The sequence below is a fragment of the Limanda limanda genome, chromosome 4 (genome assembly GCF_963576545.1).
Source record: "Limanda limanda chromosome 4, fLimLim1.1, whole genome shotgun sequence".
NCBI classification, from domain to species: Eukaryota; Metazoa; Chordata; class Actinopteri; order Pleuronectiformes; family Pleuronectidae; genus Limanda; species Limanda limanda.
Genome location: NC_083639.1, coordinates 5,249,179 through 5,267,607, shown reverse-complemented (window position 1 = coordinate 5,267,607; position 18,429 = coordinate 5,249,179). Strand labels below are relative to the sequence as shown.

General features: G+C 40.4%; 2 protein-coding genes across 3 annotated transcripts; one reads left to right on the top strand and one right to left on the bottom strand.

The window, feature by feature from the left end:
* Positions 1-419: 419 nt before the first annotated feature.
* Positions 420-8,979, bottom strand: ddi2 (DNA-damage inducible protein 2). Of its 2 annotated transcripts, XM_061069958.1 has the most exons (10): positions 8,583-8,979; positions 7,162-7,291; positions 6,507-6,815; positions 6,267-6,393; positions 6,042-6,169; positions 5,718-5,846; positions 5,189-5,292; positions 4,906-5,098; positions 3,277-3,325; positions 2,937-2,957 (listed from the first exon to the last, which is right to left on the bottom strand). In XM_061069958.1, exons 1-9 carry the CDS (start codon positions 8,718-8,720, stop codon positions 3,315-3,317), a joined length of 1,269 nt encoding a protein of 422 aa, XP_060925941.1. In that variant the 5' UTR covers positions 8,721-8,979; the 3' UTR covers positions 2,937-2,957; positions 3,277-3,314. The 2 variants fall into 2 exon arrangements, with proteins under 2 accessions (XP_060925940.1, XP_060925941.1); XM_061069957.1 differs by lacking the exons at positions 4,906-5,098; positions 5,189-5,292; positions 5,718-5,846; ... (3 more) ...; positions 7,162-7,291; positions 8,583-8,979 and having other exon boundaries at positions 420-2,957; positions 3,277-4,895.
* A 2,597-nt stretch (positions 8,980-11,576) lies between these two features.
* si:ch73-361p23.3 (tumor necrosis factor receptor superfamily member 4) lies at positions 11,577-13,863 on the top strand. The gene is made up of 7 exons (XM_061069158.1): positions 11,577-11,658; positions 11,827-11,940; positions 12,152-12,286; positions 12,381-12,447; positions 12,539-12,795; positions 12,892-12,987; positions 13,757-13,863. Exons 1-7 carry the CDS (start codon positions 11,577-11,579, stop codon positions 13,843-13,845), a joined length of 840 nt encoding a protein of 279 aa, XP_060925141.1. The 3' UTR covers positions 13,846-13,863.
* Positions 13,864-18,429: the final 4,566 nt, after the last annotated feature.

The following is an 18,429-nucleotide window of genomic DNA, read 5'->3' as shown; positions in this document are numbered from 1 at the left end:
CTTAAGTGAAGTACTTCTTCATTACTTCTTCAACACTGTGCTTTGATTGGATGAATTAACCCCCATATTGATTACTTAAAAAATATATATAAAAAAAAAAAAATCATTGGAACATCAGCTAAATGGATTGTAATAATGCAGTGTAGTAGAAAGTACAGACATTTTCTGATGTATGTAGTGGAGTAACAGTTAATAGTACCCCAAAATAAATCTAGTAAAGCAGAGATATGAGAATGCACTTAAGCACAGTAGCAGAGTAAAGGAACTGCATTTCCATCCCTCCACTGCTAATTATGAGCCACCACTTGTATAAACTGAAAAATTCCCATCACAATTTCCTTGAGCCCAAAGTGACGTCTTCAAATAACTTTCTTATATCAGGTCACATCAGTTCTGTTTGAAAAATGACTTGTATCACATGTTATACAAATACTAGTTCCATTTTATTTGCAATTTAAAATTTCATAAAAGTAAATAATTCGATCTGCCTGAACAATGTCGGTACTTGACTCAAATAAAGACATTAAAATCCTTGATAATACGATGAAAGTAGTGACAAAAGATTTGACAGTTGCGAATGGCTATATTCTAACAGATTACAAAATGAAAGTAGATGCGTTTAAAGGTATGAACACACTAGGATGATTTGACACAACATGGACTTTCTGAACAGGAGCTACAAACAGATTTGTAATCAATACATGGCAGCGCATTCAAACTGTGGAGAATGATACATACAGTACGAGATCCCTTCTCCAATACACAAACTGGATTCAAAAAATGATAATGATCAAACCTCAACATAGACATACACACGTGTGTGTGGCTCACTTGATATTTCAGTGTGAGAATGGCTGTGAATGTAGGGGTTTCCACTTGTGTGTGATTTGTAAACTGGATCAGAAATGATCAACCCTACTCAACAGCCACTTCTCCATGAACAGGTTCTAATTTGTAAATTGAAGGGGAAACAAACATAAAAATCAACAAAAAGAAAAAGAAGAAAAATCACCAAATCGTTTCATATTTCCATGTTTGTGCTGAATGATCTAAAGCTCACCCGACTAGGGCAGTCCAGCATGGGGTGTAGAAATCATGCTGCTTTAATAACAAATTATAACAAAGTTCAGCAGTTCAAGAACCATTTATACGAGGGGCATTTAATAAAATGTCAAAGTTGGACAACAAATAAAGAAGAAAATCAATCTATAATACGAAATCTCTAAAAACAAATGAAATGGGTGGGCACCAAAACATCTGCATGCAAACACACCTCACATATCCAGAACAGAATTAGCGGTTGTCCTGTTTGTTCTTGGATATTCTTCATGACAAACCAAGAGACAGCATTTCCCTGTGTTTAGATGTGCTCCCTGGTAAAAAGGAGCTGAGACATCTGGATCAGTAACAAGGTATAAATAAGACAGATGCAGAGTTCGGAGGCCGGGGACTCAGCATGAGTGGTTGAGTCTAGGTGGGCACAGTGATACTGCGGGCGAGTAGTGCCAGCAGAGCAAGCTCCACAACCCCATGGGCCTGTTCCAGAGCCTCTGCAGCCTCCCTGGCAGAAAAGCCAGCTGCCTGGATTCTCTGGATGTGCTCAGCAGGAAATGGTTCTGTAAAGGGATGTGGAGCCGCGGGACGAGGGGCTGCAGATGAAGTCTGGGCAGCCTGAGCTAGAGGACGACCACAGGAGGACGTGGTGCTAGAGACTTCCTCAGATGAGCCCGCTGTTATTGACAGAGGGCAGAGAAAAGTCTGATCAGTCTTGGGGCCAAGAGTGTCTGGGCTGATGTTGCCAGAGGCTTGTCCGTCTGCTGCCCCTGTCCCCTGCTGCCCCTCAGGAGGGTCCCTGAGCTCCGGGCCTGCAGCAGGATCAGGAGGCGCCTCTGGCTCAGGCTGAGAGATGCTGATATTACCGACTTCATTTATCCCACTTCTATCCGCCCCCCTCTCCCCAGAGCCACCTGGATGCTGAGGTGGCCCTTGTTCCTCCACAGTCTCTGCTTCATCTCCACCAAGATACTCATCCTGGCCAGAGAGGTCGGACACAAGACACTTAGATGGTCCCTCATCACACACAGCAGCAGCATGGTTGGCTTTGGCATCGCTTGGTTCTGCACCAGGTGTAATAGTAACAGCAGTGGAGGGGGTAGGCTGGGTGTCTTCAGGTGTCGGGGTCCGGGGCTCGGTGACCAGCTCGTCTGCCTCCTGTCTGAATGGATGTGACGGGGAGCAGGAGGTGCTGCGGCTTTGGGACTGAGCACAGCTGTTGGTGACAATCAGCTCGTGGAGCTCCATCAGAGCTGCTGCCAGCGAGGGGATGTTGTCGGAGCTGGAGCGCCGCTCGGCTTCAGGGTGGTCCCTCTCGGTGGTCACCTCGCCCTGGGATGCGGTGGGAGACTCCATTTCAACTGAGTCCGGTTGGCTAGCAGCACTCTTACAGGCTTCAGTGGAATTAGCGGTGTGGGGCTTAATGGTCTCCTGCTCCATGGGCTGAATGGGGGATAGTTCCTCTGGTTGGGAGGTCATTGAGCTGTTCAGGACCTTAAATGATTCAGCATCACCCTCTGAGGCTGTACAATGTTCCTCACCCTCTGGATACTGGGATGGTGTTGTCATGTCTGCAGGAGGGGACTGTGTTGGGAGGACGTCTGTTGATGGACTGGGTACAGGGGACATTTCTGAATTGCTATGGAGCGGCAGAGGGTGAGGTTGGACCTGATGAGTTGTAGAACCAGCAGCCTCTGCGGGGCACAAAGGTTGAGGAAGCTCCTGAACGCCATGTTGGTCCTGGCTCTGCCCTGGTGCTGAGGCAGACTGAGAAGGATCCACGCTTTGTGGCTGGCCAGAGGAAGGGCCTTGGGTGGGGGAGGTGGATGAGGATATGTGGTCTAAGGTTCTGGGTAATGTAAATGATGGGGGCTGTGGTGAGGTAGTTCGTCCATCTGCAGTGTCTAATGTAAGAGAAAACAGTAGCAGGATTCAACAACAGGAATTTATGTGAATCTTGTCTGGGAGCACTACTTACAATAATGTGCATTTTCGTTCAAAGTTAAGGAAACAACACAAAGCAAAAATGTCCTTGCTGAAAGTCTGGAAATATAATAACAGATGTTCTACCGCTTTAAAGGTTATTAGTTTCAGAATACACATAAAGTAAAGCATTAAAGTACAACATCAATTAACCAATCCAGCAGCAAAATAACAGCAAATCAAAAGTAATAAAAAAGCAATGGAATTAGCACTGGCAATGGACTTGCGAATTTGCAGTACCTGGTTGGTAGGGCCCTCTCCAGCTGTCTCCAAAAGCATCAGTGCTGTCCTGCTCAGGGGTTAAGGCACACACCACACGCATCATGCAAAGGGACGGAGAAAGTTAGCAGTCGCACACGGGGCATGCACCAACCTATCAGCCTTTTCACGCACACACACACACGCACACAGATGTGAAAAGTGTCATCCAAAAAAACAACTTGATCTTATGTTCTGAGAGGGATGACAGTGCAATCACTAAACCTGAGGCAACGTCAGAAAGGGGATTGATCAAAGCACTTAAATCGTAAGATAATGAGACCATCATTCGAGTGATGCCACAAAAAGTCATTACAACTCCACTGCTTCTGTTTGCTTGGATTATATTTGTAATATGCAGCCATTACTGGACATGGCTGACTGTCTTAATAAATCTTGCTAAAAAGATACTCTTAAGTCAGTGAGACCATCTTATTATCAGAGAACTATCTCACAAATTTAAGACTTTGGTTTGAGACCCCGAAGGTCATTCAAGTTGCCTTTTCATTTTGATAACATAATTATTATGTCTCCACTCAGAAACTTGGCAAAGCATACACATGAAAAGCCAACTGTGTATGGTCCTTAATTTGGGACAAAGCAGTTTTCTGGGAATGTAATTTGAACGTCTTGTTTTAAATCCCCAGCAGCATTTCCTCTGTAACTTTTCTCACACAGTTGAGATATACTTTTCAACAATTATACACTGTTTTGCATTCAAATCTTACAGTTATGACATAATTACAAGAAATTGTCCTAACTTTGAGAAGATACATAGAAAGCATATTTCTGACTGGACAACTTACCCCCTACATTTCTTAGCACTAGCTCTCCCTCCTAGTTTGTATTTGTAGGTGGTTTGTAGTGCTGTTCACACTCCTTCAGGGATCCATCTGCACTGCTGCTCAACAGACAATCTGTGTGAGCTAGTGCAGCACCTGTTGTAAACATGCCTGCAGTTTGTTTGCTGCACAAAGAGCTGTTCACCTGTTTTTTTGTGTTTTTTCACAAGTCGGTGAAGCTTGACGTAGTTCAGCATCTTTAAGTTCATGCTTTTATCCAAAGTGAATACAGTCAATCAACCATCAACATACGTGGCACTAAAAACCAGGCAGAATGAGCCCAAGATCTTAACATTAATGGACTGTCCAACAGTGAAGACAAATTGCCTCTGCTGGGTCTTAAATATGTACAGGAAACTACTATGTGGCTTGTTTACTGCCTAAGAATCACACCAATTAACGGTCCTTTGGAGAAGAAAGATGCTAATTAGGCTTTTTCTCTCAATTACTATGATACCGAGATACAGTTTAGACTCATGAATGTTCTCCTTTAAGCCTGAAACATTTATGTTAGCCAAGAGCTTATTTATCTTTTTTTAAGATGCTTAGATATGCTCAAAATCTTTTAGTGACCCGATCTTATATTACTCTAAAACACAGTTTGTTTGCTGTGGTGATGACATGAGGTGGCTATGTGATGATTCAGATGACCACATAAATTGTTGAGAGTAAGAAGCTTTATGTGGCACATGCAAACGTAGTTACACCTCAACTGGAAAAAGCTCCGTAAAAACCGGCTGAGGTGCAGAAGTGAGAAGCAGGTTCATACCGCTTTCTTGTATGGACCTCTGAAGAGCCTCGGCCAGTTCCCTGTCAGCGATCTCATCTGGACGGGCTTCTTCACGCCCCTCAGCTCCGTATGCCAGCCGGGCGCACTCCGGCAGCTCCGACTCAGGCAGGAAACGGGTTTCAGTGCCCGTAGTGGCTATTAGCAGCAAGTTCTTCTTCAGATCAATAGCACACTGCAGAAAAGGAAAAAGAAGGAACCAATAATGAATCTGTATAATTCAATGCAGTAGTGCACACTGTGATCAGACAGAAGGGCCTCACACCTGGTGTCTCTTCAGCATATCCAGGCCAAGCAGCATGTCCATCGGTTGGTCTTCCAAGATGGAGAAAGAACAAGGAAGGTAGTCCCCTTCTATCTGGACCTGAGCTAGATGAGTGCAACAGGACAACAATATGTCAACACTCAACTATCAGGTAGAGGGTTGAATATCGATGCAGTTGAAGTAATAGAACGTTTAACTTTGTTGGAACACAGCACTTTCACAGATGCAAGTTGTGTTCATAAATGTGGAAATTATTCTTATAGAAATAATTGATGTTGATGCATAATAAAAAAGATAGATTACTATTTCTTGTGTGATTGCCAGCATTGAAACACAAGTTTTGACATTGAAAATCATGGCAATATTCTCAGCATTCGGTTCGGCCAAGGGGACGCTGAATACTTAAAAACATAACTGGCTACACACAAATAGGAGGTTGACTTTAAAGACATCTAGCAACTGAGGTAAACTCAACTATACAACTAGGTCATAATCATGTAGAAAAGGCTTGAGACTATTTGACACCGACCCAAGTGAACTCTGCCAATGATCTTCTGGGTGCCCACACCCTTAGCGATCCCGGCCCAGCGTCGGTCCACCAGCCGCATGATATTGCAGCGCTCGGCACATGCTTGGCTCATGATGGTCATCTGAGCCCCTAAAAATTGGAAATGTCAGGATATGTTTACTTTAAATCATAACCAATAATACAAAATATTTGCCATTTAATATTGTAGGGGAACCCCCAGTGTTAGATATATAAATGCATCAATTAGTGAGGCTAAAATGGCAGAGGATATTATGGTTTACATATCTGCTAAAAACAAGCATGTCAGGATGTAATGCCGATTACCTGAGTCAACGAAAGCTTTCACAGGGTGGCCGTTGACTCTGCAGTTAATGTAGAGCATAACCACCTGGCCAAAGCTTTCTGGGGCCTCCTCCATTGCAATGGTCATGTTTTCTTCCACATTGTGCTGCCTGGAACCCGGACAAATCCAAAGGTAAGACACTTTGTAAAGAAGATTTGAATATTTGAATACAAGTGGTAAAGACCTCTACAGCATTTAGACCATACCTGATGTCCTCCTCTATCTTTGCTTGTGCATCCAAATCAAAAGGATCAGCAACAATAAGTCTGATCCTCTCTTGCTCTCTCTTAGCTCGATCCTGCTGTTGCTCCTGCAGCACTTTGGTGAAACGTTCTGAGGATGGTTACAAAGACAGACAGACAGTTAGTTATACTAACATGGTGGATTCATATCTTATTGACAGTAAAAGAATCATGGCATGTGATGGCTGTTTTAGTTTAGTTTACCCAGGTCTCCGCTGAGAAGGGCCTCAGCAAGTGGTGGGTTTCGCTCTTTCAGGAGTGACAGCTCATGGGGATTGGATAACAGCATCTGCTGGAGTAAGGCAGGGTCATCCAACCCCTGAGGAGAGGAGCCGCGAAAGGCCGATGGTGTGGAAGTTTGAGCAACAGGCTGTGGCTGGGGCGTGGGCTGAGGCTGCGGCGGTGACTGTTGCGGTGGTGGAGCCTGTTGCTGTGGCCTAATGGCACCACGCTGACTGGTGGAGGCGGAGGTGCCCGGGACTGTGATGGAGCGAAAGTCGATATGGGGCAGACCTAATGGGCAGAGAGGACAGAGACTGAGAGTTTAGCTCAATGCATAAAACAAATAAATGTTTTTTTTTAAATATCGTTACTTTTTGTTTATACTTCCAATTGACTCTTACTATACAACTGCTCCCCCCACATACTTTTGATAACCGACTTTGATTTTGTATCCCACCCCTCGCACATAAAAAACCTGCAGGTCTACTTCTCTAACTAGAACTAGCATCATTGCTGTAAGTTCGATTTGTGTTGTTTGAGTGCAAAATAACATTCTAATTGAAGATTCTTCTACTTACTACCCTCTATTAAAACCTCAGTATTTCTTTAATGATATTTTAGCAAACACATGCATTACCTGGAAAGGCTGGCTGTGTTGGTGGTGGCCTTCTGTCAGCTTGACTGAGAACCACCACATCTCCATCTTTAACACCATAGGTCCCCAAGGCACGAGTGGGGTCTTTAAGGGACTGTTCTACATACGTGATCTGGACATAGAAACATACAGGGCAGTTAATTAAGTGAAATATCCAGTTTCAATGTCTAGGCCGGTTTCAGTGGATTGCCTTAAAGTTTCAGATGGTTATCAAGAGGATGGAAGAGCTACCTTCACACCAAGATCTGCAAGGTGAAATTACTGCCAGATGTGATTCATCATGGTGTCAAGTGTATTGGCGCAAATCATCTCACTTTCTGTGTCCACTGTGTCGACAACCAAATAGCTGTACTACGGATGTTAGGGAGGCGAGGGGATTAAAATCCTTGTTTTCAGAGTGAACAATAATGGCTTGCTTGGCTAAAGTATCTAAATGTCACCAATTGTACACTTTAAAGGCAGTAGCGAAAATATGTGAAAATCCTTGATTAATTCCTCAGATAATAATTTGGTCTATAGATAATCTGAAAGAAGAGTTTTAGTTTCCGAGAGCACAAGTTGCCGCCATGAGGTTGCTTCATTGTTCAACCAACAACACAATACACAGAGATAATAATCTTTTTAACACATTGAGCAACGAAAAATGAAACTCCTCAACACACAGCAGGTGGACTTTGAACGTATTTAACATGTTTTGCTCATAAAGTGACTTCAATCATTAGCTAGTTATCAAAACAAAAAAATAATTATTTGTTAAAAATCAAACGAATGCCAGGAATGATCATTATAGGTCCCAGGCCAAGTATAGTGGACCCTTGTTTCTGACAGCTCTATAGTTACACCATAGACTGTATATATAAGAGTTACACACAGTACTGTTTCAATAATAATTATAAAATTAAATACAAATACACAGCAAAATCTAGGGCCACAAAGACAAGCAAAGATAAATAAACGTAACTATTATGTACAAAACAGTAAAGAGAAAGTAAACAGTCATTGTCGGGCCTCCTCCTTCCGCATTTACTGACTGATGTTGAGAAGCCGTTTACTAACATTGATTTTTGACGCTGGATTAAAAAATAATGGGTTTAAAACGCAACAACACACTCTGTTAATTGTGTTAATTCAAACAAAGTGAAACTCAGCAGCCCAAGCTAACTACCAGACAGCAGCTAGCATGACTTCCAGTGAAGTTAAAGATGCCCAAAGGCAAAACTGCCACTTTGGAACTGGGTGTCATCTGTTGGACACACGCGTCTGTAATAGTGTCTGTTGTTGACAAATAATTTCGCAACACCTCCCCCGGCAAAACCACTATTCATGCTAGCGCGTTAAGCTAGCTCGCTAGCCACCAGCCGCAGCGTTAGCTCGGGCGGCCGCAGCGTTAGCTCGGGTCTGACCTGGATCTCCGCCGCCGGGATCCCGGACTCCAGCTCGCAAAGGGCCACGAAGTCCCTCAGCTCCAGCTCCGGGGACACATCGAGGGCGAAAGTGGTCTCTGGTCGGTCCCTCGGAGCGCAGAACACGTTGACCAGCATCGTTAGTCTGGGGAGGAGGAGAGGGGACGAGCCCGCTGTGACACACTGCGGTTAATGTGGTTCCACGGAGGAAGAGCCCCGGCTGTTCTGTAGATTCCTGCCCGGACGTTAAGACGTGTTCAGGGGCGGAAGTATCGTTCCGGGGCGAAGCAACACGAACACAGGGACTGCTGGGCGATGACGAACACGAGCCTGGTGTGACAGTTTCTCTTTAACTCAACATCACATATTGCTCTCAGAGGTGCCGCATTTCATCGGTTTTACGACATGCCGTATGCCAGAATTCAACGTCGCGAGCGGTTTCTTCTTCTAATGTTACAAGCACTTCAAGTTAACGTCATACTACTACCCTCTACCGGATTTGTTGAGAATTACACATATTGAAGCAAGGCTCAAACAGTAAATAAATCATAAAGCAAAACATGGACAATTTAGGGTTAACTTGAAGACACTTAATGTGTGTGTATTATTTTAACATTTTTAAACTGCTAAACTATTTATTTTATTTCCTTTCCCTCAATCCATCGTGTTTTTATTGATGTCCATTGTTTGTTGCTGTTGATTAGGATGTGTTTTACAATAAAAGCTTTGAAAAAAATCTATTAAAGAAACTGTTTTCATTCTATATGCAAATTCCTTTATTCACATACAGACATTTTGTGATTAGCCTCAATAATAGCCCAATAATCTTAGAACTTAAATCAGTGTTCCCTGACACCACAAACTAATCCTCTTTCTTTACACTTGCACAACAATGCTTCTTTCTATCTCTTAGGTATATCTTTATTAGCCTAGTTTTATTTTACTATCATCATACCGTTTAATTTTGTCATTCAACACAACTCTGTATAGACATGTGCTGTCAACACTATCCCTGTTTTTTCTGTGTTTTTTCCAATAAAAAGGGGAATGAAAAGAGTTGAAACTATTTAAAAAAATCAAAACCAAATTTTTCATTAAGTCTTCTTTTGCGCCCATGACATTTGAATGCACCATTTAAATTTATGTTGAGGGTCCGATAGTCTCAGACCTCTGTCACATTTCTTGATCTTAGGTGATAAAAGTTTTATTTTAATACACAAACTGCACAACTATCAGGAAATGAGAGATTTTTCTCAAATCAAATTTCAGTCAAATGAGGTCGGGATTAACCGGAGGGATTTTTATTATTATTCACAGGCTATATGATGACATGAGCTACACTTTTGCACAAACCTCATCAATGTGGTGACTTGTTTTTGGATGTTCTCACTTTGCTTTTTTCTTCTTCTCTCAATCACAGTAAATATAAAGCTTCATGCTTACCAAATAGATTATGTCTTCATCTTTATTCCAATCAAATGTGGCTTCTGATGGTGCAGGAAGCATACATCACTTGAATCTCTGCGGCGAGGTAAAGCTTGCACTGCTTGAAATCTGGTGCAAAGTTTAGGAGGAGCCTGTCCCAGCTGACAGTTTGCGGAAGGATGGGGTACACTGCTCTCACTCACATTCTCACTTTGTGTTCAATTTAGAGTCTCATGAACCTACCCCAATCTGCATGTGTTTGTACATTGGGAGGAAGCCAAAAAAAACCTATGCAGACATAAGGCGAAAATGCAAAGTCTGCACAGAGAGAACAAGGATTCAAATTGGATCAAAAATTGTTAGTGTTAAGACATTGAAATGATAGTACAATAATAATAATACAAATATGTACAAAGCACATCATCAAAGTGCAGTAAAGCTTAAAAGCGCTGCAGCACCAAAGGGGTTATGTTTTCACCCCTGTTTCTTTGTTTATTGTGTGTTTTTTTTGTTTGTAAGCAAGATTACAAAAAAACAACTGAATGGATTTCCGTGAAACATGATGCAAGGATTGTTTATGGGTCTGGGTAGAATAACACTTTAGTGCAAATATGAATGGGGAAACAGTTCATCATAAAGGAAATAAATTAACATTTGGTCCAGACACTTGTAATTAAGGGGAATTTTGAGCCTTGGCGGAGGTATGTGCTTAGAAAGTGCAATTCTATTTATAAACCAAAGAATGTGGGTTCAATGCTCTAATTAAATTTAAATTACTTTCATACCTCACTGAACGACAGCCAGCAAAATCTTGAGCGGAGGTGTATTTTCATGACGTGAGCCTTCAGCATTTTAGTAGTTTTATCTAGATCAAGAATATGTGGTTGTTTCCTTTTAACTCCACGTCTTTTTACTGGCAATTTTTTTTTTAAAGCTGCACAGTTTCCGACAGTCAACTGCAGCACCTATTTTCCTATAGGTCCTGACAGAAAAACAGAAACCCAGTAAAAGGTTAGTAAATGTACCAAAATAGCTCAACAGATGTTTTATCACAAAAGATGATCATATTTCCGAAAAAACGTTATAATGGAGAATAGGCCACTGCTAGATAACGATTGTACATTTTGTCAGTTTTAATCTTGCCATAACAAATAAAGTGTAAAGTCTAAAAGAAGAAGACATAGCTGATTATTTATTTCATATAATTTTTTACAGAATTCAGTCATATTTCTTTATATATTTCCTGCATAGTACAACATTTTATAGTTATCACATTTGTGGCCGTAAAGGTACGTAAGGTGCTATAAGCAAGACATAATAATACATACATCATACATTTAATTTTGGTTGTTGCCTTATAAGTGGCCTCACTCCCATTTGTTACAACAAAACCAAAATGTTTCCAGTTGAGTTAGAGTTGTCATCTTGTGATCGTACATGCAAATTGTTTTCTTACGTCAGACAAAAAGGGGCTGAATATTTTGTATTGTATTTCCTCCACCTCTCAGTCTCTCTGATGTCTCATAGAGTAAACTCAACGCAGCACTTCTCGGCACAGAAGCATCAAATATGGTTCTGATCAAACTTCTCATTTTCACTTCGACTTTTTATCAACTTTTTGTTGATTTGGATGCTATAATATGCCCGAAAGGTAAAGTATGACTTTTGTACCACTCTTTCCTACTCATCCTTCAAAATGTCATAGACAAAAAAACTTAAATTTTACCTTTCAAGATATTTTCTCTTTTTATGCAACGTGCTGCTTTGTGTAACTCTTATTAAAGTTCATTATTTCTCATGATATTGTGAAATAATCAAGGTCACAAAGTAAAGAGTAGCGATAGGGAAGGCTGTGACGTCTGCAAAGTTGGATCTTTCCATCCTGGAGAAAATGAGAGACTTGTGTGCCATCCATGTACAAAGTGTAGAGCAGGTGAGTGTTGAACTTTTGTCTGATATATGTTTAAAAATATGTTTATTTTAGAATTACTAATGAATCTGTTTACAGAGCCAAACATTTTCAAACCTTTGTGAGCTACGTTTCCTGTCTAAACTTCAATTCCCAAATTGACTAGTTGACTTTATAAGCTCAACCTGCACTTAATCAATAGATTTTTGTTTCGTTACTGTTTCTTTTGTTGTAGATCGGGGGAGCTCTGAGAAACAGAAATGCACGAAAGAGACGGACACGATATGTGAGTGCCGTGGAGAATTTGTCGCCTGGTTAAAGAACTCTGACACTTGCAAATGTGACATTGGATTTGGACTAATAGATGGAGGTACATAGAGGGGTCACACAATACTGCTTGGGATGTTCAAAACACACCATTTTTTTAAAATGAATAATAAAAGATTTTTCTTTTTCCATGTCAGTATGTTCCAAATGCAAACACGGACATTTCAGCACTAAAATCGACTCACCATGTCAAGAGTGGAAAAAGTAGGTCCCCTGTATCCTCTTAATTTTAAATCATGTAATATAAACAAAGTTATCTGTTATTTACAGCTTTATATTTTATCCTTCATCCTAGATGTGAGTCAGGGGTGAAAACTAATGGAAGCGGGACCTCAGATGTCATCTGTAATGAGCTGGGGATTAACACTACATCCTACACCACACGCACACCACCCATCCATCCAAGTGAGGGGGCCCGTACTAAGAAAATGCTCACCACCACCATGACCACCACCACCACCACCACCACAGCTCCTCCAGGACACAAAGTCCCCCACGAGCCAAATGGAAAAATAGAGCATTTCCCTAACTCAAACACAGGCCACCACATAGGTGAGACGTTTGTTGGCATCTCTTTAAGACACAACCTCAGATTGAAAAATAACATTAACCCAAAGTAACCTGTAACTTTGTACTTCTCTTGTTCAGGATCGGTCCTATTTGGAATCGTTGCACTGCTTCTTCTCACTGCTGTGACTTGCAAGCTGCACAAATCCCCTTGTGTGCAGAAAAAACCATTGCCAAGTATGTCCCTGGATTTAAAGTATCTGACTGTGCATTTCAAGTAATAGTGCAACACTGTGTTCGGTTTCTTGATGAGAATTAAATGAGGAGATTTATGCTAAATATGAAGCTATGCAGCCAGCAGCCATGTTAGCTTATAAAAGAGTGGAAACCTTACTTCAGGTCCCAAGGCCAATTACTATGAACGACATCCCCAGCTTGTCCCGCAGTAATTCTTGTTGCCTAGCAACAGGGCTGCAGTCGGACACGACGATAGAAGTTTGAATGCCTTCGGTTTTCCTTAACATTAGTACCATTAGCTGTTCAGTTGAGTTGAAACAAGTTAGCGTGATAACATCTCATCGATTGACAGCCCCTAAACTGAGACACATCGATATACTACACTAATTGTACAGATTATACAAACAAGATATGACATTTTGGTTGATGAGTTTAGGTGGTGCTGGTATTCATATTTTAATATTGTTGGGCCATACTACTGGCATACTATCTGTTTCCCCCTAGTTTAGGCTAAAGTAGCAAGTGCTGGCCGTAGCATCAAATTTAGCAAACAGGCATAAAAGATTGATAATCTCATGTGATTCTTTGCAATATGAACATTGAACTCATTGCGCAGGCTAAAGTAATTATTATTAAGTCATTATTATTTAGCCCAAACCCATTGTCTCTATACTTATCTGTTTTTTTTTTCACAAAAATGTTGATTCTTATATTACCAGCTTATGTGCCTCCCCATTTTAACTTAAGATGCTTTAATGTTTGTTTTCAGCAAATGACTCATTGTGTCGGAGGCCGGTTGAGGAGAGTGGCGACAGCAGCCCGTCCACCTCTATCAAGCTGATTCCCGGGGAGCCGTGAGGTGAAACTCTCCTTGAAGTGAACTTGTCGACTTATAATGTGAATTTCTGGATCTGATGAGCATCACATGAATAACTTAATTTACGTATTCCTCATATTGTTGGGTTTAACATGTGTGTACCTGTATTGTATCTTGTATTCACATTTTGCACCTTGGTCAATATTTGACTGTTATGTCATAATAGAGTATCCACTGAGTTACCTGGAAGATCTTTATGTAACGTTCCTCACTTTATTTATCAGCTTAAATTTTAATAGAAAAGTACACTTAAAGAAAATGTATTTTTGGATTTACTCAAAAAAGTTATGTCAAGTGATTCCACACAACTGTGTTAGGTAACTACTGAGGTACATTCATTTGTTATATGGAGTCAATGAAATCAAATACATTATACACAACGGGATTTGAGTATATAGAGCTTTAATTCTTAGGTGTTTTACTCAAAATACAGTTTTACTTCAAATTGATCACAGGTAGGGTTTTGTGATATGTCTATAACTGTTTTCAATCAGGTTTTTAAAAAGCTCTGATATTGTTTATTTTGTTGCTTTTTATTTTTTTAAGCCTTTTGTAATGTGATATGGGTCAATGAGATAATTTTCTAAGAATTATAAAGTGTGATCAGTATTGTTGTAGTAATGAGTAGCACTGATCCAAACTGTTTGTGAACTGCTAAAGAGCCTTAGAAAAGCATTTTACTTTATTCATTCAGTCCTTGTGTTTCTATCTATGTCATGTTATGTTTTTCAGTTCTGTTCTACTGGTATCATGTCTGTTAAGCTGAAAACAGTCATGGCAAAAACATGCTTTCAGTTGGGTTGGGGGAGTTCCCCTTTTGGTGATTAATGTGCCTTTTTTCCAACCCAGAAATACTTCCCGTCACGTCTTCATTTCAACCTTTGGAGAGACTGACATGTGTGAGGGCTTTTGTGTTGTTCATAACTCACTGGAGACTTCCCCAAATCACTTTAATATGAAAGCATGTCCTCATTATTGCCATTTGTTTGTGTTTTGATAAGAAATTAGATAGAAGCCTTCAAATAACAGCATGTACTCGATACATAGTCCTAAGATGCCAGTAGGATCCACACTTCATCCAACTCGTTAATTTTTTCAACAGCTATGGTGTTGCAACACACTTCAAGGAAAATAAATGAACTGACATTTCTTATTTTTAAAACTGTTGCATTCAGTATTCATACCCTCAAATTGAATAAAAGTTCCAAGACAAAAAATGTGAAGATACTCTTGCAGTTAACACCCCTACTAGTAAAAGTACAGTTACATTTTATTGACAATAAAATGTTGACAATAAATGTTGACAATTTTATTGACAATAAAATGTAGTGTCAAAAGTGAAAAATGCTCCTTTTTACTGAAATTGTATTTTCATTTTACATAAAGTAATGCATCAGTGTGATGTAAGCAGCAGTTTAAGGTTGTAGCCAGACAAGGGGGAGTCTCAGGAGATGGTTTGGTCACCAAGAGATCAAAGGGTTCCTAACCCTGATTACTCCAAAGAGTATCTCAAAGACACTGACCTCTTCCTGCTCCTAATGCTGCATGTGTCCCCAGCGTATGAATGTGCATGTGAATGGATGAATAGGAGACAATTTGTAAAGCTAAATTGAGTTGAGAGATTATAAAATATAAATACAGGCGATGTAGCGAAGTTAGCAACCTATAGGGTCCATGACTGTTTCTTGTTCTCTGTTTTCAAAGTGCTTATTTCCCTCAGAGTGTAAATGAGGATTTTCCAAGTGAACTGGGACCATGTATGACTAATGCAATTGAGTAAGAGATTTGTTTCAGAGTACATGCCAGAAACAGTCCAACACTTTCAAGTAAATGTCAGTGACGGAGGAAGTCGGCGTGTGGTTTTACAAAAAAACACTGTGCTTGAAAGAGATGCTTTCCATGTGGGTTTTGTACAAGTAGCTGCCTCGTTGAATACGACGACTTTACTCATTCAAGTACAACAATCAACCAACTGATTTGAATATTTAACTTTATACATTTTCAACTAGCGTTTTTAGATTAATATTACTTGTATTATTACCTTAACTAACTGCTGTTGATTATATATATTTGTTATAGTGACTCTAGGCAACAGCCTCACCCTCCAGACAATCATTATTACAGATCACAAGTGGAAACATTATACTCAGAAATACCTCATGCAGCGAGAGGTACCAGGGTGTTAAGCATTTGAGAGACAACACATTTAGTTAAATATACTAAAACAAAATCAAGAAACAAAGCTTACAAAATAGACCGTGAGATAACTACTTGGTTAAGAACCGCCCTCGGGTGTCAGCCGTCAGACTGGAACAACTAGTGTTAGCCACTGGGATTAACTACTTAACTGCCTCTTCAGCAATCTCACGGGAAGTTCCACCAATAATCTCAGCTCCAGAGATTAAGGTGGATAAGTCGTTCTCTCTTGGAGTTCTTTTGTCTTCATTCAATCCAGAACTTTGCATCTTTGCAGTTGATTGTGTAGAGATCGGTCTATTAGATTGTATGTTTTTATAGAGTAGAGTCAACTGATTTAGCAAAAAACAAGGCATCAAATGGAATAACACCAAATGTAACTTTTATTGGGCATCGTCCAAACTCGGTGGATACAATAACCACAATGCAACTCAACCACCAACAATGAGAGCGTGGAGCCATGAGCCTCATGCTGATGAAGAGCAGACAATCAGCTTTATGTGGCAGCGAGGTCTAATAAGCTCACATGGTTCCCGCCCCTGACATCACTTGAGGCAAGATTTGACTAAGCCATGAAAGGCTTTGAGCAAATTTTTTTCACATATACACTTGTACTCCCTAAGACCTTTAAACACAGGTTTACGTACAAAACTAAACTTAACCCAGAAAAGTTCACAAGGAGATATATACGACACTGTATTTCCCATGTTTGCTCTGTGACTGATTTACAATGAGAGATATATCTTCAGCGTTGGAGTTCGGGCGATGAATTCACAGGCATCAGATGTTATAACCTTTAGTATTACAGCGCATGTGTTTTCCTCACACTGTCACCGCAATGCCCACAGTGTGTGTGGGGGTGGTGCTTCTGCAGAGCAGCTTAAAAGGGAAAACCAATGTCCCTTCATCTCAGAATTATGCCTACACACCGTCACTGACTACCTTAGTACGTCTGTGGTGATGTCACACTAGAAAAACTGCTTTCATGCGACCATGTGATCGTGTGACACACACGAGAAGTACGTGACATCGCTACTCTCGGTGGTGCAGCATGTGGTCGTCATGGGGGAGAATCCCACCCATAGTCATGATTTAATGGTTCTACGTTCTCAGGTTGGAGCCCACAGCAGATTGACGAGGATCTGCAACAACAGCAAGGCTGCAACTTATGATTGATTTTTATTAGAGATTATTCTGTGTCTTATTTTATCATAATTCAATTGACTGTGTGTTGTCCATACAACCATTGCACTAACAATAAACCCTCAAATACATGTGTGGTATCATTGCACAGCAGAAATTACTCATCGATCAATTTTGACTTGTCATTTTCTTACTACTACTGAACAGTGTTGTTGTTTTTTTCATTTATAAGGAAACCCCCAACCAGACCCCGTTGCAGCAAATGTCAACAAACACACTACAGGCACAACAAGTTCACAATAAAACTTATTTACAAATCATCAGGCATTTGTACCCTAGCACCATTAACTACACAACGTCTACTGGTGGGGGTTTAAATTCAACATTTGGCGAACAAAAAAGCAAAGCCGTGTTTTGTCATCCTTCACACAATAACACTTTAATACCGGGTCAATACTAAACTCACATAAAGGGTAAAGTTCACATTATATTATATAGTTCATATTCCAGTGGTTTTGGGGAAGATTGCTACAAATTTGCTGAAACGATTCATATAATAGCATATTTTATATTTATTGTTTTTTTTCACAAGATATTCACAGATATTTGTGTTGTCTCCAGTGTTATCCCCTGAGCTGATGTGTGAGCCCCTCGGCCTGTGGGGGTCGCTCTGGGGCCCGTGTTGAACATATGACAGCTGCTGTGTGTCCGGGTCCAACTTCCCTTCCCCGCTGGAAGACACAAAATTACATTTTACGAAATGATGAATGATTAAAATTCACAAAAAAACAAATGTATATATATTGTTTTATTCCCATGTATTTTGTAAAACATTTACAAACCTTTTTAATTAAGGTGGTATAGAAATAAGTTATTATGATTATTATGATTATTCTTATGATTAATATTAATATCTTTGTTGTTTATTTTGGAAGTCTCAGAGGTAAACTTAATGAATGAATCTAAATGATTAAATACCACCGAGAACGATTGTATGATCTTTACCAAGGTCTTTTGTTCCATTTCAACAATTAAGTCTGTTTTATAGTGACACTCCACGTATATTTGGACTAAGCCAGAAAAAGCCAGCAAGAGTTTTGAGAATGATGCAGATGATATACATTGTTGAACTTAAACAGTCGCCACAGTGCTCACGGTTTCCAGGTGATCAGTGGTCTTTCACTTCCTCCACCAGCTTCGTGTGTCAGCAAGTCAGCCACACTCAC

Coding starts and splice junctions, on each gene's coding strand:
- ddi2 (XM_061069957.1), bottom strand. CDS start 3,361: ATGATGCGTGTGGTGTGTGCCTTAACCCCTGAGCAGGACAGCACTGAT. Junction 2,958..3,276: donor GAGAGGGCCCTACCAACCAG/GTACTGCAAATT, acceptor CTCTTACATTAG/ACACTGCAGATGGACGAACT.
- si:ch73-361p23.3 (XM_061069158.1), top strand. CDS start 11,577: ATGGTTCTGATCAAACTTCTCATTTTCACTTCGACTTTTTATCAACTT. Junction 11,941..12,151: donor ATGTACAAAGTGTAGAGCAG/GTGAGTGTTGAA, acceptor CTTTTGTTGTAG/ATCGGGGGAGCTCTGAGAAA. Junction 12,287..12,380: donor ATTTGGACTAATAGATGGAG/GTACATAGAGGG, acceptor TTTCCATGTCAG/TATGTTCCAAATGCAAACAC.